The 27,922-nt window shown below is 39.9% G+C and overlaps 1 protein-coding gene across 1 annotated transcript; it reads left to right on the top strand.

Moving 5' to 3' along the window:
- Positions 1–27,419, top strand: Rimklb (ribosomal modification protein rimK like family member B). The gene is made up of 7 exons (XM_041639458.1): positions 1–25; positions 282–354; positions 10,426–10,651; positions 15,701–15,931; positions 18,566–18,652; positions 19,367–19,570; positions 23,421–27,419. The coding sequence occupies exons 3-7, from the start codon at positions 10,477–10,479 to the stop codon at positions 23,885–23,887; spliced, it is 1,164 nt and encodes a 387-aa protein (XP_041495392.1). The 5' UTR covers positions 1–25; positions 282–354; positions 10,426–10,476; the 3' UTR covers positions 23,888–27,419.
- The last annotated feature ends 503 nt before the right edge of the window (positions 27,420–27,922 follow it).

Raw genomic sequence — 27,922 nt, 5'->3', positions numbered from 1 at the left:
CGGCCTCGCCGGCGTCGCGCGCTGTGTGAGTGTGTGTGAGAGCGAGTGTGTGAGCGGGGTCGCGCGCGCGCGGGAGAGCGGGCGGCGGCGGCCGGGCGTGAGCGTGTGGGAACGAAGAGTGCGGGCGTGGGGGGAGGGGGGAGGGCGAGCCGCCGGGCCGACCCCCGCGAGGGCCGTGAGAAAGTGGGCGAGCGGGCGTGGACGCGCGGCCTGGCTGCGGGAGCCGGCGGCCAGGAGAAAGGAGGCGGCTCCCCGGCATCCCGCCCCCTCCCCCTCCTCAGCGGACTTCCCGCGGCCCGCGCTTGCTTCGAGGCGGCGGCCCGCCGGGCGGGCGAGGGAGGAGCCGGCGGCCAGGTGAGCGGCAGGCCGCGGGAGGCGACAGCGGGGTCGGGGGCGGAGGCGGAGGCGGGGGCGCGCCCTCGAGCCGGGAGCTTCGGCCGCGGACCCGGAGCGGGCGGGCGCGGCGCGGGGGGCGGGCTGGCGGGCGCCGGAGGCCGGTGGTCGCTGGGTACCCGAGTCGGCGGGGGAGCGAGGCGGAAGCTGGGAGTCGCCTGCGTGCGGGAGGGGGGCGTGAGGCGGCGATCGCGCCGTGAAATCCGCTTGGTTTCCCGTGTCGCCGAGGGGGTGTGGTAAGCCTGGGAATGCCGCTTGGAGTAAGAGCTGCGGGCTGCTTGCAGTCGGCAGGGGTGTGGTTGCCGCCGCGGTCCCCCATTTCCTTCGAAGAATTTGTGACTGAGGCAGGCGGAGGCTGTGAGCCTCACCCTGATGTTACTATGTTTCTCCCAATGTGTAAAATTTAGAGGAGCGATCGGCTCTTGCCATTTTTTTGTCTTTAACAGCGGTCTGAACAATAAGAGTGACTAAGTAATTGAAGGCTTGACTGTAGTAGAAATAGCTCCTCCCCCCAAAAAAATTCCTGGTAGAGGACAACTTCAGTCTTAATTTAATGTTTCTCATCCCAGGTTTGTAGTCGCTGGATTCTGTCCGGTTTGTATTCATGAACAGAGAATGGGGTGCTAATTCTGTTTTATCAATGGGGTTTTTATACTAACCAAGCTGTGTGTAACTCGAATGTAAATTTTTTCAGTGTAATTTTATTTTCCCCAAAATTGCCTACAGTTTTCCCAGCGTTTCTGAAGTTGGGTTAAATTCCAAATCTGTGTGGAAAGTCTTATCAGTTTACTATGGAAGGTTTTCTTTCTCTTTTTGCTGTTGGCTTTTTTTCTTTTCTAGACATTCTTAATAATTAAGTGTAACCATGAAGGTTTAAATGCCACTTAACGTCTCTTCCTTTCCACAATGGGTAGCTTGAAGGTTATGTCTTCTGCTTTCAGATGATCTCTTAAGCAGTTAATTGCAATACTTTTTGAGATATTTGGGATCAAACAAGGGGATTTCAGACACGGAGATTAACCCTTTACTTTTTTAAAGAAACCGTTGTTCTCTCCTAGTAGTCTCTACGTTATTTTGTCAGGTGGTTGGAAGTGGCCTGTTTAGTCGCTGTCAGTATGCCTTCTTTTGTGTGTGTTGTCGTTGTAATTGTTAGTTTGGACCCCCCCCCCCCCCCGTGTCCCCGTTTTCTTCCGTCGTCGTAGGTAGCCCCTTTAGGTGCTGGAGTCCATGTGCTTTGTCTGACAGCTAAGGTAAAGAGCAAGTCCTCCACTCAGCCAAGAGCCGCTGCCTCTTTGCCGCCGCATCGGATAGCGAGCACAGGACCTAGCCTTAATTTAGCCGTTGCCCACCAGCTGCCATCTGGCTTCTGTTAGTTTAGGCTGGACAGTTTTACGGAAAGCCATTTTTGAGTCCCTGTTGAATCCTCTCTCTTCAGTAGTTGCATGGGGTTAGGGGAAGAATGACAATAAGAAGTTTACCCCTCCCAGGGTTTCTCCACCCAGAAGCAGGAGTAGCAGGCATAGCAACACAAGCCGAAGAAAAAGTGGGTGGAGGAAAAACCATGACTAAGTGTGAAGAGTTAGATAAAGCAAACATAAAGGGAATGAGTTTTCTTGTAAGTTGTAATTGTTTTGGGAGCTCTGTAGTAATGTGAACTTCTGGGGAGCATTATGGCAAGTGAGTTTACAGAGGATTCTGTAAGTGGGATTAAGTCATAAACATTAAAAAACTTTGGAGGAGAGCAGGGTGGTAGTGGCACACGCCTTTAATCCCAACACTTGGAAGTTAGGTGGGTAAATCTCTTGAGTTCAAGCCAGCCTGGTCTACAAGAGCTAGTTCTAGGACCCTCTAGGGATGTTACACAGAGAAATCCTGTCTCAAAACAATACAACAACAACCACCAAAAAACAAAACAGAAACAAACTTTAGAAATTACAATCATGCTATTTAAAAATCTGAGGGAGAAAACATTAGCTGTGTTGACATGAGTTGTTCTAAGAGAAGCTGAGGAAGATGAGGTGAAGATGTTGGAGAAACTGTCTTTCCTTCCTTGGAATGTTCTTGTCATGTTAAGATTGTTGAGGTAATATGGAGCCTCTAAAAGTGTCTGCACGTAAGTATTTTAGATCCATGTGCCGTATGTGTCAGTACAGTTGAGATTTATAGGAAGGACTTTCTGGCTTCATGGGAACCAATGCCAGGCTGTTATTTTTAACATTTTCCAGTGTTTTCCTGCTCAGTTGGCTTAGACACAAGCTGCAAGCGAGTCTCCCGTTTCCTAGAACCTTAGAAGAATGCATGGAACCCTGCGTACTCCCCCCCTTACTAAAATTGTTTTTGTTCTTTCAACTTGAACTGTTAGTTAGGACTGTTTCAGAATCAGATCTATGATCATGGATTGTGGCATCAGGCTATTTAAAGATTTTTTTTTTTTTTTGAGACAGGGCATCACTATACAGCTCTGGCCTGAACTCATTATGTGAACCAGGCTGTGCTCGAATTCTGCCTTGACAGGTGCTGCCATAAAGGATGTGTGTCACCGTGGCAGCTACATTAGGCTTTTTTTCTTCCCCAGAGCTGAGTATTGTAACTTGGGCTTTGTGTATGCCAGCCACTGTTGCCCCTCCCACCCCATTAAGATACTGGAAAAATAATCTATGAACATTGGCACTATGGTTTGTTGTTGTTGTTAACATGACCAAAAATACCTGACGTGAAGTAATTTAAAGGAAGGATTTAATTTGGTTTATAGTTCTAAATAAGTGGTTTTCTGTGGCTATTTTGTGGTTTTTGTTGTTGTTGTTGTTTGCTTTATTTTTTTCGAGACAGAGTAGCTTTGGTGCCTGTCCTGGCTTGCCTTGTAGACCAGACCTTGTAGACCTTGTAGACTTTTAGACCTGTAGACCTGTCCTTGCAGCCCTGTAGCCCAGGCTGGCCTTGAATTCTCAGAGATTCGCTTGCCTCTGCCTCCCAAGTGCTGGCATTAAAGGCGTGCGCCACCACCACCCAGCTTTCATATTTAGTCTTTAGACCAGTCTGATCTCGAACTCAGATCTGCCTGCCTCTGCCATCACCACCTGATTGATCATAGTATTTTTTGATCTTCCAGTTCAATGAGTAATGTGTATAGAATATCAAATTCTCACAAGTTATATATACCAACTGAAAAAAAAACCTTAGGTGTTTATTTGCCTGATTAAATTTACTATCCTTTTGTAGTGATAATTTTATTTGTATAAGTAAATAAAGCTTGCCTGAAGATTAGAGAGTAAAAAATAGTTGCCCTAGTCAGCCTTACAATAAGGTGTCGTGACACACCTTTAATCCCAGTAGCCTCCCTAGTTTGCTGTAGAAACCGGTCATAGTGGTGCACACTCAGTCTCATTCTGAGAATTCCTGGAAGCAGTATCACCACTTTGGACTGAGGTAGAGGTAAGAGCCAGTGGCTGGCTGTTTTGCTGTCCTGGCCTTCAGGTTGAGCCCCAGTATCTGTCTCTGGGTTTTTATTAATTGTGCTACATCCTTTTCTCCCACAAAATGTCAGTATGTCATGAGTTGTGACAAAAAATTGAAAGCTACTCATCACCTAAATGCTTCCTACTGTCTTCTGTACCTTTCACCCTTCTATTGCTACTAGCTACCTTCATGCTCTTAGCACTAGCCAGAAAGTCTGAAACAAAAAAAGGTATTGTTTCCTCCTCTTCTTCTCTAGGTAGTACTCTCCCCCACCCTCTTTCCTTTCTCAAACTCCTCACTTAAGCTTTAAAAAGACAAGGAATTGCTCTGTGGTGAAAGACCACTTGTTTTATATTGCTGTCCTTCCATTTTGGTAGCATTTGAGTTTTTTGTACTTTGTCAAAAACTCCATTTTGGAGCCAGGCAGTGATGGCGCACGCCTTTAATCCCAGCACTTGGGAGGCAGAAGCAGGTGGATCTTTGTGAGTTCAAGGTCAGCCTGGTCTACAGAATGAGTTACAGGACAGCCAGGGCTACACAGAGAAACCCTGTCTCGAATAAAAAAAAAAAAAAAAACAACAAAAAACAAAAAAAAAACTACAAAACAAAACTGCATTTTGGAAGCCTTAAGTAAATTTCCTCCAATAGTGTTGGTAATTCTTTCCTAGATGTTTTTGAGCGCTCAGTTGTTAGCTTACTCCATTGACATACAATTTAGTCATCCTGTTGGGCTCCAATAAATGAGTAGTTTCACATTCCTTTATCAAAGCACAGTAATGTCTGGGAAGGAAATTTGGGGAGGACCTTTGAGCTACACTGTGTTTGTACCTTAGGAACTTGGTCCCGTTTTTTTCTAAAGATAAAAATCCTGTTTTTTCAAGACAGGGTTTCTCTGTGTCACAGCCTTAGCTGTCCTGGAATTGCTTTGTAGACCAGGCTGTCTTTGAACTCACAGAGATCTACCCGTCTTTGCCTCCCGAGTGCTGGGATTAAAGGTGTGTTGTCATCACCTGGCCTTTAGAAATCTTTTATAGTTTGCTATAGATGATGGATCAAACTGGAAATTTAGTATTGAAAGCTACATACTTACTGTAAAAGGTAATGTTTTTCTGATTATAGAGTTGGAAGTGTGTAAAAACTTGCAGTTCACTTAGAGTTTATTTCATTTTGTCTAAATTTCTTGTATTACAATAAACTCTACCATTTTCACTTTATAAGTTCATTTTGTTTAATGGCTCTAAGGACATCATTGTACATCATCACCATCTATTTTCAGGATCTTGCTTACAGAACTAACCTATCCATTTGATGGCAGTTCCTTGTAATGTAGCCCCTTGATAATTATTCTACATTTTTTTTTGTTTTGTTTTATGAGACAGGGTTTCTCTAGCTTTGAAGCTTGTCCTGGAACTAGCTCTTGTAGACCACACTCACCTCGAACTCACAGAGATTCACCTGCCTCTGCCTCAGTGTTGCGATTAAAGCTGTGCCCTCCACTTCCTGGTTTACCATTCTATATTCTGTCTCATGATTTCAGCCAGTGTGGGTACCTCATACAAGTAAAACCATGCCTTGTTCTGTAAATGTCATATTTGATTTAACATAATATCCTAAGTGTTATTGTAGTTGTAACCTTTATCAAAGTTTCATTTTTATAAAGATTTATTTCTATTCTATGTGTATTATTTGCCTGCATGTGTATGTGGTTCCCAGTAGAGGCCAGAAGAGGATGCCAGATCACTTGGAACTGGACTAAGAGCAGTGGGAGCTTTTTTGGTTTTTCAAGACAGGGTTTCTCTGTAACTTTGAAGCCTGTCCTGGAACTCACTCTGTAGACCATACTGGGCCTCCAACTCACAGAGATCCACCTGCCTCTGCCTCCCAAATGCTGGGATTAAAGGCATGTGCCACTACCACCTGGCAAGTACAAATTCTTAATCCAGTTGATTGCATGAGGCTTTTCCACATTTTGGAAGATAATCTTTTATTTAAATCAATAGATTATAGCTGTTAATCACTTACACAAAATACCTTGAACAAAGACCAGAATATGGTCAGACAAATGGACAAATAGCCTCGTCAAGCTTTTCTAAAAATTGTAATGATCACAATGGGGGGTGGGTGAGTGCAGAATATAGGTGCTAAAGCGGGTATATAATATAAGAAATTAAAAGCTCAATGAAGCAAGAGGATGACATTTAGTTAGGGAAGCCAAATAACTTTATTTCAGTTGGATTTGAAACTGAGTCATGAGTTCATAATTGGAATGAGATACTTAGGTCTGTGTTTCAATAACTGCCAGAATCTGGATGAAAATGACGTTTTAGTTAGTAGAAATGGGTTTAGAATGGAAACCTGAGATTTATGGACAGGGGAACTGCCAGAGACAAAAACTCTTGAAGGAATGCCTAAAACCCACCAGATCTCTACAAACCAATCTAGCTCCCATTTCTCACACTGAAGTAGATGGCATCACTTGAACAAGGCTGTAGCCATTTCTGGATTGTTTAAATAATCTTAGAATTTTATTGTATATTACAGTAAAGTGATATACAAATTCTGTTCCATAGTAATGTACAGCCATCCCTTTGTATCCATCTGTGTATTGAAAATATTTGAATAAAAAGTCTGCATTGAACATGTTTGACATGTTCAAGCATTTGGATATTTGGTCCCTAATTGATGGTATTGATGGGGTATGAGTGTGGCCTTGCTGAAGGAAATAGATGTCACTGGGACAGGGTTTTGGGAGCATCAGAGCCTTACTTTGTTATTCCCAGGTTGCTCTCTCTGCTTTCAGCTTGCCAGTCCAGATGCCAGTTGCCGCTTCTCCACTATGATAGATTTTTTTTAATATTTATTTATTATGTATATAATATTCTGTCTGTGTGTTTATGCCTACAGGCCAGAAGAGGGCACCAGACCCCATTACAGATGGTTGTGAGCCACCATGTGGTTGCTGGGAATTGAACTCAGGACCTTTGGAAGAGCAGGCAATGCTCTTAACCTCTGAGCCATCTCTCCAGCCCTATGATGGACTCTCACCTCTCTGTAATCCTAAACCCAAATATACTTTCTTCTAAAACTGCCTCAGTCATGGCGTTTTATCACAACAATAGAAAAGGAACCAATACACATACAGAAATAAGATATGAGAATGTCGCTTGGTTATATTATGCATAGTATTCTGCTTGCATGTGTGCCTGAAGGCCAGAAGAAGGCACCAGATCTCATTTTAGATGTTTGTGAGCCACCATGTGGTTGCTGGGAATTGAATTCAGGACCTGGAAGAGCAGCCAGTGCTCTTAAATTTATTTATTTATTTTTTATGTGTTTGTGCACCTTATGTGTGTCTGGTACCTGCAGAGGTCAGAAGAAGACATCAGAAACATGGGGACTGGAGTTACAGATGATTGTGAGCCTACATGTGTGGGTGCTGGGAATTGAACCTGGGTCCTCAGAACAAGTGCTTTTAACCATAAAGAGTTAACTCTCCAACTCAAGGAGTAAAAGGGTTTTTTGCTTGTAGAAGTGTTTTAATATCTTTAGAGAGTACATTATGGCTTCGTTCCCTCTTTTCCCTCCTTCAACCTCCTTTCTAAGGGTTTTGCTAGTGCTACTATTCCCTGTCCCCTAACTTTTTATTCCTTTGCTTTTTCCCTTGAGACCACACAGCTGTGGGAGAGGGAAGGGGAATGTGGTATCCTTGATTTACTTATTTATTTTTTGTGATGTTTTAAAAACTGTCTTATTCCATATTGGGTAGTTATAGCTCATTGTGTTCATTAGGCTCAAGGATTTTAACTCTTGAGTTTTGAGAACATCTGTTTATTAAGGGAATTAAATGATAAGAATTAGAATGCTAAGCTTTAGATCCTAGAAAGTTTTAGTTGAAATTATCTGAAAGGTAGAAAGAGTACTTTTACCTTTACTGTAGTCTGAGAATTAAAATTTTGAGAAAATAAAGGCATACTTTAAAAACAAAAACCTTCAAAACCCCCAAAACTAGAGCTAGGTATGATATTTGCCTGTATTCCCAGCCTTGGGGGTTGGAGTTGGGACAGGAGTAGGGGTAGGTTGAGGTCATCTGTAACTGCCTTCTAAGTCTCCATAGGGACCAGACATGGGTTTGGTGTACATAAACATGCAGGCAAACACTCACGCACACTAAAATTAAATTGAAACCAGAGTTTATAACTTGGTATTTATACATTATTTTCCTTGATACTTTACAAGAAAATTTAAAAAGTGATAAGAATTAGTTGACCCGAGTTTACACTATCAGAAGAAATGAGTAGACTGTGGTAGTGCACACTGTGGTGGCGTAGACTTGATGGTGCACACTTGTCTTTATAGTATTGTGAAGATGGAAAGATTGCTACCTGGAAGCTATTCAGTGAGATTCTGTTAAAATGAGGATTGATGTGGGATTTCCCTCTGTGTGCTGTGATTACCATTAATGAATAAAGAAACTACTTTGGACCTGTAGCAGGGCAGAACTTAGGTAGGCAGGGAAGATGGAACTGAATGCTGGGAGGCGGAGACCTTTGAGGAAGTGGTTGGTGTAGGCGATTTAGGCATAAGTGGGTGTGTCAGGTTGGTAGGTGTGGCAAGCCAAAGTACTGAGAGAGTATACTGTGTCCCTTTTAGCTGGTATCTGGGAGATCAGAAAGTTGCTGATCTACCATGCCTTCTTCCAAGCTGGACCTTTGTTCTGGGTTGGTTTCCATGACACTGGGCATGACACTTAACCGTCATACCTCAGTATCAGTGACTTCTCCTAACCAAGAATATTTACTGAACAGTTGCAGGCTTCTTTTCTTGCTTTTTGAACAGTACAGGCATTTATGTGCATTTGTACTGTATTTGATCTAGAGGTGATGTAAAGTATACAAGAGGATGGATGCAGGCATACAGAATACTTCACACTTTACTATAAGGGTTTTGAGCATCTGTGGATGTGATCAGGAAGTGAGGACTATGGCTGGGATTGGGATCTAGAGGTAGCCTTCTGTTAAGGGGCAGCGCTTCTCAAAGTTTATTAGGGTTTTGTCAAATTTGGGAGTGTTGGGGGTGAGATAGGGTCTCACTTTGTAGCCCCGGGTAGACTAGAATTCACTGTGTAGCCCAGATTAGCCTCAAACTCCCAGAGATCTACTTGACGTAAAAAAGACCTTGTAAACATTCCCTGCTTTATTATCAAATTGTGTTTGAGCAGTAAACTATTTGCTTTTCAGAAAGACACTTTTCAACTGTTTGACTCATAATTCAGACTGAGAAGTAGCACTCCGGGAAAGGCATTCTCTTTTTTGCATTCTTAGTAAAATATGTTTGTTTCAAATGTTTATTTAAAGAAGGGATACAAACTCAGAGTAAATGTGCTGTCCTTGAAACAGTGGCACACAGTGATGGACAATACAGCACTTGTTTGCATTATGTAGAGACCTCTTTGTTCATTCTTTTTTTAATTTTTATTAAAATCTCTATTAAAATTACTCCTAAAATACTACTGTTTGCTTGTGTAGTAATATATGTATTTTATTATCTACATAACAATAAAGCAACAGAAATTTTAAATATGCAGATAAAATAAACTTAGTTATCTATAGATGGGGAAGCAGGATAAATATTGTCGATGGCTTTTTGTTTTGTCTTTGATGAAGAAAAATTTATTTTTACTTTTTGTGCATTGGTGTTCAGTCTGCATGTATGTCTGTGTGAGGGTGTTAGATCTTGGAGTTATAGACAGTTGTGAGCTGCCATTTTGGGGCTGGGAATTGAATCCTGGTCCTGGAAGAGCTGCCAGTGCCCTTAACCACTGAGCCATCTCTCCAGCCCCAAATATTGTCAATGATTTTTAACACCTATTTTATACCAGGAAGGGAAATTGATTTTATATTAAATTTTTAAGGATTATTATGCATATGAGTGTTTTGCTTACATGTACATATTTGTGCCATGTGCATGCCTGTTGCCCACATGTGACACCAGGTCATAAGAGTGTCGATGGAACAGGAATTGAGGATGGTTGTGAGCCAGCATGTGGATGCTGGGATTGACCTCAGGGTATCTACAGTAACAAGTGTTAACTGTTGAGCCATCTTTACTGCCCCCAAGAATTGGAATTTTAACAGAAGGATGAAACAGTGAAAATAGAAATAAGCAATCCTATTAAGTATATTCCTGGACAGAATAGAATATTAATATAGGGAAAGTGTAATGGAAATATGCTGTGTGACCTGTTGTACTGCCAGCTTTCTCAGAGGAAGATGGAGAGATCTTTTTCGAGGATGTTTGTATTTTAAGTGGTATACCAGTGAGGAGAAGGCATAGTATTTCTCCTTTGTTTTTGATTTAAATAGGGTTACTGAGGCTGGCCTTAAATTCTCTGTGCAGCTAAAGATTGATCCGATCCTCCTGTGTCTGCCCCTCCTCCTACTTCCCCAAGTACTCAGGGTGGCTGGAAGTATTTCTCTCCACGTCTTGTTTGTTTCATTAGCATAAAACTACATTTATTTGAAATCATGAAATCTATATTATTTCATCAATTTCATGTGTATTTTCTTTTCCATCTAGATAAAAGTTGACATTCAAATAATCCAGAAAAGGAACAGCAAGTAGATCGAGATGTGTAGCTCCGTGACTGCCAAGCTGTGGTTTTTGACAGATCGACGGATCAGAGAAGACTATCCACAGAAAGAGATCTTACGGGCTCTGAAGGCCAAATGTTGTGAGGAGGAACTGGACTTCAGGGCTGTAGTGATGGACGAGGTGGTGCTGACAGTTGAGCAAGGAAATCTGGGTAAGACTATATATAAATGCTCTTTCAGACTTTGCTTAGAATGTGGTAAGTTTAAATTTCTGCTATAATGAGAAGTGAAAAGTGCCATCACTCACAGAGACATAGGAGCACTAGTATTTCCTAAATTGTATTATGTATGAAAGAGTGGAAAAGAAATCTTAAATGATGTTGTAGTTTTTATATGTCTTTAATTCCTGTCTTATTTTTTTCCCTTGAGACAGGGATTCTCTGTGTAGCCCTTGCTGTCCTGAAACTCGCTCTGTAGACCAGACTTGCCTAGAGCTCAGATTGACACCTGCATCTGCCTCCATAGTACTGGGATTAAAGGAGTGTGCCACCACTGTCCAGTTGAGAAGAAACTGTGCCTTTAAAAAAGCTATTTTTTTAACTTATCCACAAACTTTAAATCCCTTTAAGTACTGGTAAGAAAATTTGTAATTAACCAGTGGGAATTCTGTTGATTAATTAGTTTCCATGTGATTCTTATTTTCATTTTTCTTACATAATATCTACAGCATTGATTGGAATAACTTGTTATTTAAAAAAAGAAAACCAGCAGTGTGCACACCTTTAATCCCAGCACTCAGGAGGCAGAGGAAGGCATATCTCATGAGTTCCAGGCCAGCCTAGTCTTCAAAGAGAGTTCCAGGACCTGTTACACAGAGAAACACTGTATCAAAAACAAAACAAACAAACAAACAAACAAAAAAAAGAATTTGATTCAACTGGTGATAGATGTATTTCTAATATTTTGCATGTGTTCAGAAAATAGCCAGGACATGTGGTTTATTAGAGGTGAGGCCAGAATGAGCTGCATAGTAAGAAAGAACCTGTCTCTACAAACAAAAATAAATAAATATTAAACAAAAATAAGAAAACCAGGTGGTAGCCTTCGGTGTTCGAACCTTTAAAAAATGTCTGCTAAGTAACCAAAATTTGGGAGGTAGACTTGAACATCACTCTGGTTGTTGGCTTCACGGGACCTAGAATTTAATTTCCCAGGATACATGCTTCTGTGCATTCCTGTGAGGCTTCTTCTTAACTAGGTTAGTTCATCTGTTAAAACCCACATGAACTCTTTTTTTTTTTAATGCATGAGTATTCTGCATGCATACCTGCAGGCCAGAAGAGGGCATCAGATCCCATTATAGATGGTTATGAGCCACCATGTAGGTGCTGAGAATTGAACTCAGATCCTAAGGTCCTCTGGAAGAGCAGCCAGTGTTCTCAACCATTGAGCTATCTCTCCAGTCCCCATTTTTTATATTTATTTTGTGGGTATTTTGTCTGCATGTATGTATATGTGCCATGTGTATGCCTGGTGTCTGTGGAGGTCAGAGGAGTGCTTTGGATCCTATGTTGATGCTGGAAATTGAACCCTGGTCCTCTGGAGGAGAAACAAGTATTCTTAACTGCTGAACAACTCTTCAGCCTTGTATACTATTAAATGCCATCCTCTTGTAGGAAGGTGATGAAACAGCATTCAAGAACTCTTTTTTATTTCCTTTGGAACATTTTCCTCAGTATATTAATTACAAAGCAACAAAAGAAAACTACTGTTACACTAAAGTGGAGTTGATTGGCTGAACCTGCCTGTGGGTTTCTGTCCTTGGGCTGTCAGTTTTATATTTTCCCTGCTTATCTCCTAGTTTTACTGACTGGTTTTAACTTCAGGATCCCTGATTCATCTCAAAGCCACCCTGTTTGATAACAAGGCTCCTTGTTTTTGGAATTGACGTACTTGAGTCAAACTCTGTGTCAGCTGAGCTGCCAGTAGGAAGGGGAGTGAAAACAGCCCTTTTCAAACAAGTGGTAGATTTCTGTTCTGCATGCTTATGGTGCAGGCTCTTGTAGACCAGGCTGCCTCAGTTCTGCATGCTTATGATGCGGGCTCTTGTAGACCAGGCTACCCCAATTCTGCATGATTAAAATGTGGAGTATTATAGATTAGACTGCCCTCAAACATCTGATCCTCATTTCCACCCCTCAGTGTTGAGATAATGGCATGGTGTACTACATGTGACCCTCCTAGATGTGATTTATGTGGTATTAATATTTCTGTTTTTATGAGCTTTTTGCTCTGAAATGGCACCTGACACTAATTTGAGAAAAAGTCATAGTTATTATTTAAAATACTATGTTTATTTTTCAGTTACATGTGATTTGTGCTATTTATGAATTACAATTCTTGTTGCCTTCCTATAGTTTTGGATAATCTCTTTTAGAAAAAGAAAATTTCTTTTTTGGATAATTGGCATGATTATCAAGTTCTGAGATTCATTTCTCTACCAAGTCCATTAGAGTGAAATTTCTACCAAAGGCCTTTTTTATTTGTGTTTTCAGATGTACCACTTTTTATTTGTTTCTGTCTGTTCCTGCATGCTCTCCGCTTTTTCCCGTAGAAAGTCTTATACTGCCATAGCTATTTCATTCTTGCCTAGGCTGACTTGGAACTCTTATATAGCTTAGATCGGCCTAAAAGTTGTGGTGATTCTCCTGTCTTAGCCCCCCTTTCATGTGCTGGGGTCACAGGTGTGAGCCTCTCTGTGCAACTTCCTAGTGTTTTACAATCTGATACTTTGGCATCTGTCTCTGAGTCTTCAAACTATTTCTTACCCTTCTGTTGGCATACTAAAATACTCCAGCTAAGATCTTCAGCTTACAGAAGTGGGCTTACTTTTAGCCTGCTGTTCAGTCCAGCATTGGAGGCAAGTCAAGGCAGGAACTTCAGATTGCTAATCTTACCCACAGTCTCGGGTAGAGTGAATCCATGGGTGTTCATTTGTTTGCTTGTGCTCAGCTAGGAATTCTGCCTAGGGAATGGTGTTGCCTTTAGTGAGCTGGGTCTTTCTTCCCACAGTGTTAAGATAATTAAGACAGTTCTTCTCCATAGATTTGCCCACAGGCAGTCCCTTATTGAGACTCTCTTACCAGGTAATTCTAGGTTATTAGTATTTGTGAACATGTAGAAATTCACCTTCAGATTTTATGCTTGTCATCTCATTCTTTTGTGGTGAATCTTAAGCCCCTTTTATGCAAGGGAGAAGTTAAAAGGTGGAGGTGTGGGTTATAAACAGTGCTCAGTGACCACTTGAAGAGAAGTGTGAAACTCATGAGCTTAGAAAATGTTATTTTATGTTCTTACTTTTTGCTATCAGTCATCTTTATATTCTCATACAAATCACAGTTGCAGCACATGACCTGTTCTTGTTTTTGTTTGTGATTTCTAGCTGTAACTTGCACCCCCAGTATCTTTCTTTTAAACACAGAAATACCACTCAAGGCTTTTGCCCTCACCTTGTTGATGCCACCTCACTGACCACTATCAGAATTTACTACAATAACTAAATACCATAAAATGGAACATAAATTTTTTCCCACTAGAATGAACTCTTGAAAACAAGGAAAAAATCTTATTCGTTTATACTGAGAATTTGGAGAATTGTAGCATGTAGTAATTACTTAATATTTATAGAATGAAAAGTTGTTCAGGAAGGGATTAATTATGACATCTTAAATTCAACCATTAAAAAGCCCGAGAATAAAAATCTCTAATGTAATTTTAAGTGATGAGAAATTTATGTTAAATAATATACAAAACTGATCTTTTTTTTTAAAAAAAAGTATGAGTTTTGTATATACTTAGATGACCATGGAGAAAGCTAACAGTACTCAGGATGGGGGGGGGGTGTAAGGTAAAATGTATCCTGATGTTTTATATTTGAGTGTTTTAAGCAACATGTGCTATCTTAAAATCAAAAGATTTTAAGGAGTAATTCATATAAAAACCCACCTAGAACACAAAGTGGAAAGAAAACTGTACAGAGTACAATGTTGAAATTCCCCCTTCTACCTTTATTTCTACTTTGTCACCCAGGCTCCATCAGAAGTCAGCCCAGTCATTTATCTTTCAGAATATTTTGTATTTATATGTGCAAATAAATTTATTCTCAAGTTTCCCCTTAATACGTTATATAAATATATATGTATATTTGTACTTTTCATTTCTGATTGTAAATATATTATGCCATCTTTTTAAATAGCAGTTATATTATTCTGGCATGAATAATTTAGTTAATAAGTCAGTTAGAATTTTTCTCTTTTTAAAGAGAAAAATGTCTACCCCAATCCAATATTAACAACACAGTGCATTTGATTTTGAGATATAAGCTTTTGTATTTTATTTTTATTTATTTATGCAAGGTTTCTCTGTGTCATCTGGTAGTCCTGGAACTCACTCTGTAGACCAGGCTGTCCTCAAACTCAGACTGACCTCTGCCTCCCAAGTGCTAGGATTAAAGGTATCACCACCGCCTGGCTTGCTTTGGTATTTTATTGTTCCTTTATATTATTACTTTTTTGCATTTAAAAATACTATTTAAATATAAGATTATAATATAATTACATTATTCCTTCTAATTCCTCCTTCCAAACCCTCATAACTTTCCTTGATCTTTCAGATTTATGTCCTTCATTAATTATTGGCACATGAATATATGTATATATATACATGCATATTCCTACTACACAAAATACAACCTGCTCAGTCTATAATGTTACTTACACGTGTTTTTAGTGCTGACCATTGGTATTGGGAAATTAATTAGTGTGTTCTTCCTGGGGAAGACTTTGCCCTGGCTCTCAATTCTTTAGTTGCCTGTAGGTGTTGTTTAGGGTTGAGGCCTCCAGGGCTTTCTCCTGTCCACATTAGCATGTCTGTTGCTATTGTCCTTATTCAGCTCATGTTTAGACAGTCATGTTGGTGAAACTTAATGGGTGTAGCTTCTGACATTAATAGGAGACACAATTTCACAGCAAACACCTTGATCTTAACATCTCTTGATCCCCTCTCCTGTGATTGAATATTATTTTTTTAAATTATAAAGAACTTACAAAGAAAAACCAGGATCTCACTCTCTAGTCCTGGCCTTGAACTCCTGGAGATTCTCCAGCTTCAATCTCGTGAGTGATATGATTACAGGATTGAGCCACCATCTCTTTTATTGCATACTTTTCCTGTGGTTTTAGCTTTGCTGTTCTGTTTTTTAGGTCTACGGATCAATGGAGAGCTCATCTCTGCCTACCCACAGGTGGTGGTAGTGAGAGTTCCGACCCCATGGGTGCAGAGTGATAGTGATATCACTGTTTTGCGCCACCTAGAGAAGATGGGATGCCGACTGATGAACCGACCTCAAGCTATCCTGAACTGTGTTAATAAATTCTGGACATTTCAAGAGTTAGCTGGCCATGGTGTACCTCTGCCAGACACTTTTTCTTATGGTGAGATCACAAACGAGAATGTATAATGTGTGTGTGTGGGGGGGGGGGGGGTTAGAGATGGCTCAGCAGGAAAGAGTGCTTGCTTCACAAACACGAGACCCTTCCTGAGTTGAGATCTGCACTCATGTAAAGATGGGTATGGCCACATGTCCTATAACCACTGTGCTGTGGATGGTGGACAGGAAGATCACTGGGGGTTGCTGGTTATCAGCTACACTTTGAGGGAGAGACCCTGTCTCAGGGAATAAGGCCCTTTCTAGTGATAGAGCAAGACGCCTAGCATCCTTCTGATGTATACATATGCTAATGCTGCATCATTAGTCCATATTTAGCTTACAGAATAAATAACAGATGCTAACTGTGATATTTAAACAAGTATATCTCTGTTCCAATGAAACTTCATTGTAATAGGCCAGAAATTAGCCCACAGCCCTTAGGTTTGAGGTAAAAGAAAGCTGTTTGGTATTTCTATTTAATGTCTTGTCTTTGTTACCGTTTCATAACTTAATATACTATTTAAGAAAATGATTTATTAAAGAAGATGGGCATTATGCTTTAAAGTAGCACTTAACTGTTCTCTGAGAAAGGATCATTTTAAGTCACTTTGATGTGATCAATATTAAAGTGAAATTTATACAGCATAATAAAACTTAGAAAGTTTCTAAGCCTTTTACTTGATCACTTGCCAATAGCAAACATGTCATGAGAGTAACACTGCTATAAATATTATCTAATTTTCTGCCCTTCCAGTTGGAAAAGTGTTCTTTTCTTTTTTGATTTTTGTTCTGAACTTGCTATGTAGAACAGGCTTTCCTCAAATCCTCTAGCCTCTGCTTCTCTGGTGCTTAGAATTACAGGATTGTGCCACTACATCCAGCTTTCTACAAATAATGTTCAGTAGAATGCTTAGAAATTTTATGAGGCTTTAAAATGCATTTGTCTTCCTATAAAAGACTGAACCCCATGTACATGCGTTGATATAATTACTGCCTGCTTTTAGTATTTACACAGGACAAAATTGGTGTGAATCCCTTAAAGATTGGCTTCCTAATGCTCTTGGGGTTTTAACTTGGGAAGGAGTAGCGGGCTCACTAGCCAGTAAACTGTACCTTCGGTGGTGAGGGATTAAGATTTTATAAGTGAATAATCTTAATCTTAATTTCTGTAAATTGCAAATATTCATATTATACTGATGTCCCCAAGCCTTTTCCTGGCTTAAGTTTCTAACATGTTGATTCTTTTTTAATTATAGAACATTTTTTTCATCTTGCTGCTCCTTTTTTTTTTTTTTTCTGAGCAGTGAAAACAGTAAGAAGCAAGTAAGATTAGCCAGGTGGTGGTGGCATGTATCCTTAATCCCAGCATTTGGGAGTCAGAGACAGACAGATCTCAGTTTGAGGACAGTCTGGTCTACATAGCATGTTCCAGGGCATTCAGGGCCACACGGAGAAACTCTGTCTCAAATAACCAAAAACAAAGCAAAACCATGCTGGACCTAGTAGTACAGGGCAATAACCCCAGCTGTGTAGGAGGGAGGCAGGGGAAGCACATGCTGAAGCACAGCTTGGACTGCACAGTGAATTCAGGCCAGCTTGGGCACCTTAGTGAAACTCTGTCTAGAGTGAACAATAAAAAGAGGTCTGGAGATACAGCCCAGTGGTCGCCTGTGCATGCTTAGCATGTATGAAACTGTGGGTTAAATTCCTGGTCCTACAAACAGAAGCACACTAAAACAGATGTGTTCATGGAATATTAAGAGGACTCATGAAGCTACAGCCATCTGATTGTCAGCAGAAAGAATGGCCAAGAACATGCATCACAGAAAACAGACTATTGCATTCTGGGAAATCTAGATAGTTACAAGTAAAAACTACTAAATCCCTATGTCTCACCCTGCAGAAAAATCATTTCTTTTGCGGGGTTGGGGGGTATAGAGTTTATTTAGTGGGTTATGGAGTGAAAAGGAAAGGGGGAAGAAGAGAGAGAGAAGCAGAGAGAGGGAGTGGGGAGGGGGAGAGAAAGCAGAAGTTACCTCTTCAGGAGAGACAAAGAGAGCAGGAAAATCATTTCAGAAATGGTTAGAATCTTAGTGAGACCTGAAACCATGTAATCACTAGAGGAAAACACATGAAGATAATAGGTGCAGATAATCTCTCTCACATACACGGTATTTTATGTGTGTGGGTATTTTATCTGAATATATGTCTCTGTATCAGGTGAGTGATACCAGTGGAGATCAGAAATGGGTCCTCTGCAGCTGGAGTTTTGAACAGCTGAGAACTGCCGTGTGGGTGCTGAGAATCGAACTAGGTCATCATGAAGAGTAGCCAGTGCTTTTAATCACTGAGCCATCTCTAGCCCCCAAAGGTGCTGTTTTTAAGGGATGGTCAGTTTGACTTACTAGCCGTCAGTCCTTTTCTTCACCTCCCTTGTCTTGTGCTTCAAGTTGGTCCCAGCATACTTAGTCTTGATTTTTTTTTTTTTTCGAGACAGGGTTTTTCTGTGGCTTTGGAGCCTGTCCTGGAACTAGCTCTTGTAGACCAGGCTGGTCTCGAACTCACAGAGATCCGCCTGCCTCTGCCTCCCAAGTGCTGGGACATACTTAGTCTTATATTTATTTTTTTCTCAAACCAGGTGGCCATGAAGACTTTGCTAAAATGATTGATGAAGCAGAAGTCCTGGAGTTTCCAATGGTAGTGAAGAACACACGCGGTCATAGAGGTATGTAATTTGATACGCTACATACTTTTGAAATCGCTTTTAGAAATAACAATTGAAGAACAACTAACAAGTGTTTGGGATCACAAACTTCTGGATTTCTACAAGTTCACTTTGGTGAGATTTCTTTCTGGTTAGAGGTTATGGTAGAGATTTTACATGCATGACTAAATCTCAAGTTAGTGTTTTACTTGAGCGATACATATTGCCTTCATTTTTTTAAATATGAACTCATTCGGCACTCTCCAAGGCACAGTGACATTAAAAGCATTTTAAATCTTAAAATATATCTTTCTCTAGGAAACCTAGTTGGCTGAACTTTAACTCTTCAAGTGTAGATGGAAGTTTCTGTCCCGCCTGGTCCTGCAGCCATTCAGTCCCAAAGAAAAACACAGAGGTTTCTATATAAACTGTTTGGCCTGTTAGCTCAGGATTATTATTAACTAGGGCTTACAATTTAAATTAGCCCATAATTATTGTCTGTCTTTAATGGTATACAAGAAACCTGTGAACTTATTTCTTAGCATAAAGATTCATATTATCTTACTAATCATAATTAAATCACTTTGTATTTAGTTACAGCAAAGAATAATCTAAAAAAATACAAGTATAATTAGTTCTGAAAGAGTATATTGGGATCCATGAATGTATATTTATCATTATCCACAGTTTTATGACTTACATATATTGTATATTTTTATTCTTTTTAAATCCTAGGTAAAGCTGTTTTTTTGGCACGAGATAAACACCATTTAGCTGATCTAAGCCATCTTATTCGGCATGAAGCTCCATATCTATTTCAGAAATACATTAAAGAGTCTCATGGAAAGGATGTACGAGTCATTGTTGTGGGAGGCCGCGTCGTTGGCACCATGTTACGTTGTTCGACAGACGGAAGGATGCAAAGCAATTGTTCTCTAGGTAAAGACAATATAGCGTCTTTGTGTTGGTATGTAGCATGACTGTGCTTTCCACTATAGTCCTACCATCACTGTTAGTTGTCTTTTTATTGAATCAGATTTCACCAATTATGAATTGACTTTATTTTTTGTGATAACAATTTTTTCGTTTCTGTTGAAGATTTTCATGCTTGTATGTATATTACTCATGCACAGCCACTTTGCTTTCCTTGCCTGCCTCTTTTTTCTTCCATTGGTTCCCTTGTTACCTTAGTGCCTCTGCACTAAGTGCTTTAAACTACTGAGCCATCAAAGTGGGCCTTGCCACATCTCCAGTGCTAGGAGTAAAGGCACATGATCCCACACGTGGCTTCCATTTCCACTGTTAACTTGGGTTTTAGTAAACTATCTACAAGTTCTAGAAAATCTCTCTCTCTCTCTCTTTTTTTTGTTATAAAGTGTTTTTTATTGTTGATTTCATTTGGTTTTTTGAGACAAGGTTTTTCTGTGTAGCCCTGGAACTCATTCTATAGACCAGGCTGGGCTTAACTCTCAGAGATTCGTCTGTCTCTGCCTTCTGAGTGCTGGGATTAAATGTTTCATCACTACCGCCTGGCATGCTTTCTCTGTCTCTCTCTGTCTCTGTCTCTGTATATATAAATATGTTTTGACTATGCACCATGTTACCACAGAGACCTGAAAAGTGCATTGAATCCCCTGGAAATGCAATTGCAGTTGTGAGCTACCATGTGGGTTCTGGGAGTCAAATCTGGGTTATCTATAAGTGCTCCCAACTGCTGAGCCATCTCTCCAATGTCCCCTTCCCATTTCTCTCTTTATTATGTCCTCTTCTCCATCTACTTATTTCCGTCTGGAAGATTTATTTTCTGATTCAAATTCCAGATTTCCTACTTTGTTTTATGATTTCATTTTAAGTTTTTTGTCTGTGCTTTAAAAATATTCTCTATATTTGATTATTTCTGCTTTTTTTTTTTTTGGTTGTTTGTTTTTTGTTGTTCTGTTTTGAGACAGGGACAGGGTCTTGATGGGTAGCCCAGGCTGGCCTTGAACTCACTGCGTATCTTAGACTGATCCTGAACTCTTCTCCTGCCTTTGCCGCTCAGCTATCTTTTCACCACACCTGCTTCTTTGAACTTTCATAAATGACTGTATGTTGTGGGATATTCTGTAAAAGTTTTTGTCCTGCCCAGGCCAGCAGCCGTTCAGTCCCGAAGAAGTACACAGAGGCTTATATTAATTTTAAACTGTTTGGCCTATTAGCTCAGGCTTATTACTAATTAGCTCTTACGTCTTAAATTAACCCACTTCTATTAATCTATGTATTCCCACATGACCTTGGCATTTCCTCATTTTCTACATGTTTTGTTTTCTCGGTGACTGGCTGGCAGCTGCATCTCTCCCATTGGTCTCAGAATTCTCTTAGTCTAGTTGCCTTGCCTATACTTCGTCCCTGGCTACTGGCCAATTAGCATTTTATTAAACCAATACGAGTAATAAATCTTTACAAAAAAGCATTATCTCACAGCAATGTTCAATCATACTGTGAGCACTGGGTTTGCATTTGTATTAGTAAAATAAAATCAGCCTTGGGGGTCATGAAGAAGAGCTAGTAACTAGTTGACAGCAATCAGAGTCAGGGAATGGAAGATGGAGAGATGCACAGAAATAGTAGGGAGGGACTTTGAGTAGGGTGGTCTTTGGTGTGGGCAGAGTAGAAAGATGCTCTCTTTCTGAGATACCAGCAAAAAAGGAATTCAGTTAGTTGCTTCTCAACCTCTGAGCTAGCAGGTTTTCACCCCAGCCTCTGACTCCCAGGTCTTACTGATAAATAGAACAGTAGAAGAGGTTTAGTTAAAACTACATTTGGTTGCATCGGCAGGAGGCAGATCTGTTGAGACGTAAAAGTGACACAATTACTGGCTGAAACAGCAGTGGATTCAGGTTCAGACACTGTGCTGGTGGTAAAACAACTGTACTGTCCTCATTTCCTTGGTTGAATGTTGAGTTGCTAATCATTTTGTTTCGGTTTCAGAAAATCTTTTTGGCTGGGCAGTAGTGGTGCAAGCCTCTAATCCCAGCTCTCCAGAGACAGGTGGATCTCTGAGTTTGTGGCGAGCCTCATCTGAGAGTTCCAGGACAGTCAGAACTTCACAGGGAAACCCTGTTTTGAAAAACAAAACAAAAAGCCCCACAACTTTTTTTATTGTTGTTGAAGTTGAATTTCTTCAGAGTGTTCTTTCTTCTATTAGTTATTTATCTTGTCATGGGCTTATTCAAATTTGTTGTTTTTTGGAGCATTTCTTATTGCTTTAGTCCTCCAGGGCATGGGAAATGGTACTGGTTCCTGGACTCTTCTTATCTTCCCAACCTGTGGGTAGTAAGGACTTAGCTTCATTGGTCTGTCTACTTTGGCCATTATGCATGACATTCCTATGGATGTTCAAAGTCTTGTCAGGCTTCTGTGCTTTCTAGTCTTCTTGAAGCTAGGCTCCAAGTGAAGATGCCATGATGTCTTCTTACTCTCACTCTGTCCTAGCAAAGCTCAAGCCTTACCTATATATTGGATTAGTAATCTGAGAACTCAGAGTAGAACCCATAGAGAAAGAACGCCTTATTTGGGTTGCCATATTCCCAGTATGCACCACATTTTTTATTCCTATTTTATGGATGTATTAAATTAACTTTTAAGACAGTGTCTCACTATGTAGCCTTGACTAGCCTGGAACTTGCTCTATATACTAGACTGCCTCAAACTCACAATTTCGCTGGGCTTCTCCCCTTGTTACATATAAAATGAGCTGGTGGACTGGAGAGATGGTTCAGTGGTTAAAAGTACTGGCTGTTCTCCCAGAGAACCTGAGTTCATTCCCAGCACCCACATGGCAGCTCATAACTGCCTGTAAACTCCAGTTTCAGGGAATCCAACACCTTCACAGAGGCCTACATGAAGGTAAAACATAAGTAAATGGGTATGAAATAAAAATTAAGTAAATTATTTTTTTAAAAAAATCAGATGGTCTAATTATATTTATATAACATTTTAACATAATCTTCCATTTGTGGACTCAAATGGTTTAACTGAGGACTTAAAATACTGAAACAGCCAAACAATCCAGAGTTGGTGGTTAGAGCTCAGTGTGTGTTGCTTCCTAAAGGTTCCTGAAAGCAGAACTCTGTAGAAGGCGACACTGCTACATCAGGGGGAATCGAGTAATACTCAGGCCTTCTCCACTTGAGTCCCCTGGGGTCCTCATCCTTTCCCTGGCACTTTCTGGGGGTCGTTTGAATTGAGTTTATGGACAGGGAAGTTGAGCCTACAATGGTTGTATCTGTATTGAACATATACTATTGTTCCTAAGCAGTAACGTTGTAACAACTCTTGAGTGTTTCCATTGTATTAGGTGTTGTACTATAGAGCTGATCTAAAGTATGCAGCAGGTTGTAGTCACTAAAACTCTTGAGGGCTTGTGACTGTTTGTAGGTTTTGGTGTCTGGTGGAGATGGGAGGTTCTCAACCCTTTTGATGCTGAGGGACACTGTTTGGTCCATTTACAGGCAGGATACATAGAAAAGTTTAATGTCTAAGACTTCCTCTTGGAAGTTCTTTCTCACTTTTCTTTAATCTATGTTCTGGCATATTTAAAAATTTAAGCCTGTGGTGGTAGTGGATGCCTATAGTGCTAGCACTCTGGGGACTGAAGCAAGGGATACTGAGTGTGAGGAGGTCTGAACTAAAGAATTATGATTTAGTCTTAATAGGACAAAATGAAACCAGTTTCACACTACTAGCATGTCTCGTTGTTTCATTAACCATTTAGAAGAGTTGCTAACTCTCTCCTCTTATTTGCCAGGTGGTGTGGGGATGATGTGCTCATTGAGTGAACAAGGGAAGCAGCTCGCTATCCAGGTGTCTAATATCCTGGGGATGGATGTCTGTGGCATTGACCTATTGATGAAAGATGACGGCTCCTTCTGTGTCTGCGAGGCCAATGCAAATGTAGGTTTCATCGCCTTTGATAAGGCTTGTAATCTAGATGTAGCTGGTATCATAGCAGACTATGCTGCCTCCCTTCTGCCCGCTGGCCGGCTCACCCGGCGCATGTCCCTGCTCTCTGTGGTGTCCACGGCCAGTGAGACTAGTGAGCCGGAGCTCGGTCCCCCTGCCAGCACTGCTGTCGACAACATGAGCGCAAGTTCCAGCTCTGTCGATAGTGACCCTGAAAGCACCACCGAGCGAGAGCTGCTCACCAAGCTCCCAGGGGGGCTGTTCAACATGAACCAGCTGCTAGCCAATGAAATCAAACTCCTGGTGGAGTGACTCCACCGGTAAATAATTAACCGACAAAATCCTTGTAAAACTGTCTCCCCTCACCCCATCCCCTTCCCTCTTTAACCAACTTGCAATGCTGTTCATGGAGAATGCTCAGGATGTTGAGAGAAATGTATAGCAAGATTGGTTAGAAGAAGGGAAAATAGATGAGACCTCTATAGGATACTTACCTGACTTACAGATTCTACAGAGAGGAAGAATAGGTGATATGCAGAGAAATGGCAGGCTCTCTTGCTAACGGTCTCAGTTACTAAAACCCTGCTCTTGGGCCATGAGGAACATGAAGGTTTCTTTTTCCATGGTCTCTTGCTTTTGTTTTTATGTAGAATGGTTTTGATTCAAGTACTAGTAGCATGACTTCACACAGTTTCAAGATTTGAAAAGAAGAAACATCTGCTTAAAAAAATACAGAAATGTTTTAGTAACAATCTGAAAATTCTGCCGTTTCTCTGAGCTAGCATTTAAATGCACATAGTTGTTTATGGACTCTTAAGGGACTCTGACTGGGATTTCTTATTTTCATGTTCGTCCTTGTTTTTTCCCCCTTAATTTGGGTGGGAGGGTAATGTGACTATATTCCAATAAAGATTTTTATTAACAAAATTGGCATGTTTGCATGATGAAAAGGAAATGAACAGTATTGCAATGTCTGGTATACAAAGTAACACTCAATGTAGATAAAGTTACACTAGTTAAAGTTTGTGCATTGACTTGTATTTGTTAGTGTTTTAGTCTTTTTTGAAAGATATATGCTCTGTTAATGTTGCATTTTTAATACATGCTGGTAACATCCCTTGCTCTATGACTTCATCTTTAACCATGGCCAAAGTAAACAAAATGCTACTTTTTTGGTTAAGGAGACACTGACTCAACATACACATTTAAAAGTCTCCCTGCCCACTTTTCTCTTGGTGAGTTGAACATTTAAAGGATAAGTACAGGGACATCATTTCCGGAAGGCAAGTAAATGTCATTAGGTGTAAAACTGAAATGAATTTTTAATGCTATTTATTTGTATTTGCATTTTTCACATTTTAGGAGGGTTTATATATATGTTGCATGCAAGTGTATGTGGTTTTTTTTTTGTTATTGTTGTTTACACCAAACAGAAAGAATAGATTCTAGAGAATGGCATGATGGGAAACAGTTTTTCCTTAAAACAAAGAAAACAATTGAATTGCTTTAGACACTGATAGTGTAGAGATACTCCCCTAAAGACAATAGGAAAGTAGATGTTTCTTAGGTTTTGTGTGTGTGTGTGTGTTTGTTTGTTTTTTATTTGTAGACTGGCGTATGTTTTATTCCAAGGCTACACACTTTTCTTAATGTTATGGTTGTGCATTTTCTCTTTATACACTTAAGATTTGGAGGGAGGTAAAGTGGTTGTTTAATTGAGGTTTATTTAACATGTTGAGTCTCAGAGCCCTATTCTTAAGCCTTCAGTACTGACCACTCTATATTCCTTTTCTGAACTGGTGAAAGCCCCCCAAACTGCATATAATTTGAGCCTTTAAGACAAGGATAAAGCTAATCCAGTGATTGAGTCTGGAAGATGTGTTAAGAAATGGAGATGCTACAGGTTCATCATACTTTTTAACAAGCAAGCTCCATCTCCCTACAAATTCTCTGCAGCTTCCCCAAGCTTTTCTTGCCTCTCCAGTGCTGCTTCCTTTCAGATGGACCTTGCCATAATTTCTTGGACACTACTTAGAGACTTGAAGGTGATAATAAAACATGAGTTTTATCCAGCTCTAACAGGTTTGATCACGATTAACTGTACAGTTTTCTCCCATTTTAAAAAGGAATGTAATGAAACTTGGTTTATCCCCATAGAATTAAATAATATTAAAATGGAGTGAAAGGTTGATTGTTGAAATAGAATAGTACCTGTATTCTGTGAACTCTAATTTCATCTCAGAAAAGACACATAATGAGTTCTACTTTATCTTAGGATACTCTCATTGCATCTGCACCATGTGATTTGCACAGGGTCATTGGGAGCCATAAGTACCTCTGATTCACTAACAGAATAAAAGTACTTGGTACTTTGCTGAATGATCATATTTTGGAGGGCTCATACTATTTGGTACAGAGAAATATATGAACAGTTTGTGTAATCAGATGCTAAAATAGATTATCTGGTTGCCACATACATTATGATATACATGTAAATCCATGGTGGGATAAAGAAACAGAAAAATTATAGTTAATCTATTTTAAACCAAGCACTATTTGCCAGTTTTCGCTGGTAATTCCACTCCCTGTTGATGCAGCCACTGGGCATCATCCATAGTGTCGAAAAATGCAGTTCTTCACCAACCATCCTCTGGGTACCAACATTCACATAGTAGAATGAACACAACAGGTAAAGATAAGAACATATCATTCTGAAGTGATAGTTGATTTATCCTTGTAATTGTTTTCATAACTCTTGTATAATCTTCATCTATGAGATAAAATGTATTTATTAAATCTGTAATGTCAAAAATCTGAATTACTGTAAATTTTTGGTATGTTAAAATTGTAATTGTTGTATTTTTAATAATTCTGTTTTTATGTTATCTATGATGAAATTTGGACCCAATAGATCTATACATATGAACTATACCATTTAAAATTTCTAATAAGTATTTTTTGTTTTGATACTTATAATTGGTCATTTCTGCTGGCATTTCTCCAGTGGACTTTGAAATCTTTCTTTATGCTATCAATAAGAAACTACCCTGGAACGCTAGAAACAAATCCAAGAGACTTGCTTTCATCAAGCACTTTATCAGACTTTAAGAGAAAGCACTGAAGGCATTGGAAAAGGCCACTGACTACCAATCATCTTTTTCTCAAGAAGGAAAACAATGGAAAAGCAAATCTCAGTGAACCCCCAGCTTGGGGATGGGGGTGTTAGAGACATTGTGAAATCAAATCTTGTGTTATATTTTTCTCCTGGTTCGCTGTTTTTGAGAAGGTTTATGGGCTATTTGGCTGGTGAGACACGATCCCCTCCTAAGAAAATGTAGGTGCTCAGACAGGTAACCTCTGCTGCTGTTTGTTTGTCTGTTTGTTTTGGTTTATTTAAAATTTACTTTTGTGCGAGGATTTAAAAAAATGTAATATATCACAGGATTTATAACCAGGTTCCCTGCTTTCTTTTGTTTCTTAAAAAAGTTTCACTTAAAATATAATCTAGGTACCTTGGATTTTGAATGTTTTAATGATGGACAGAAGTCTGCTGTTGGAATCATCTAGTCTTCCAGATTAGATTTGAAATGTTTTCATTTCGTTTTGGGGTTTGTGTGGTGTTTTATTTCCTTTATCCCAGTGCACTTTGCCATGCCTCCTGGGGTGGCTGCCTAACTCTAGTGAAATTTTTTTCAATGTTAAAAAAGTTTGGTTTTTAAAGATTCCTTAATGTTTTACATTTTTAAAATTGTTCTTGAAGAAATATTCTAATTGCTTGCACTGTTACTGTTCTTTGCCAGCCTTTTCAGGAGCCAAAATATACAAATACAAACAAACAAACAATACTCAGAGAAACACTTTCCTTCTCCCCCTTCCTGATGCTGAGTGAGGAGTTTTGAGAGCTTTGGGGTCAGTGCCCTTCTAAACTTCCCCTCCCCCAATAATGCAGCTCTGCAGTGGGCACTCAGTGCAGCGGCTTGGACCAGCCACAGCCCAGCCTGCTAGCAGGTAATTGGAGTCTCCTTTATTTCCATCAGAAGGCTAACATTTTACTTTGTTAAGTTTTTTTTTATGTTACACTTTAAAGGCAAATATAAGTTTATCATAACTTGGTTTTTACAAATAAAACATAAATATAATAGCAAGTAATTTAAAGAAGAGTTTGGGATAAAGTTTGAATCGATTGGGATGAACTCAACATTTGGGATTTCATTTAGCCGTTTAGATACGCCATTCCTTGCATATATGTCTATAATTAAGTTTTCAGAGTGACTTTGGCTTTGTTTTGTTGTGGGTTTGTTTGTCTCTTCCTTTGTCCTACTCTGGCTTAAGCTTTTTCAGGGGTTG

This window comes from Microtus oregoni, unplaced genomic scaffold, assembly GCF_018167655.1.
Source record: "Microtus oregoni isolate MIOR12 unplaced genomic scaffold, Mior012 000002F_ref0000024, whole genome shotgun sequence".
NCBI lineage: Eukaryota > Metazoa > Chordata > Mammalia > Rodentia > Cricetidae > Microtus > Microtus oregoni.
Note: the sequence above shows the minus strand (reverse complement) of the source record. Positions and strands in the feature narration are given on the sequence as shown.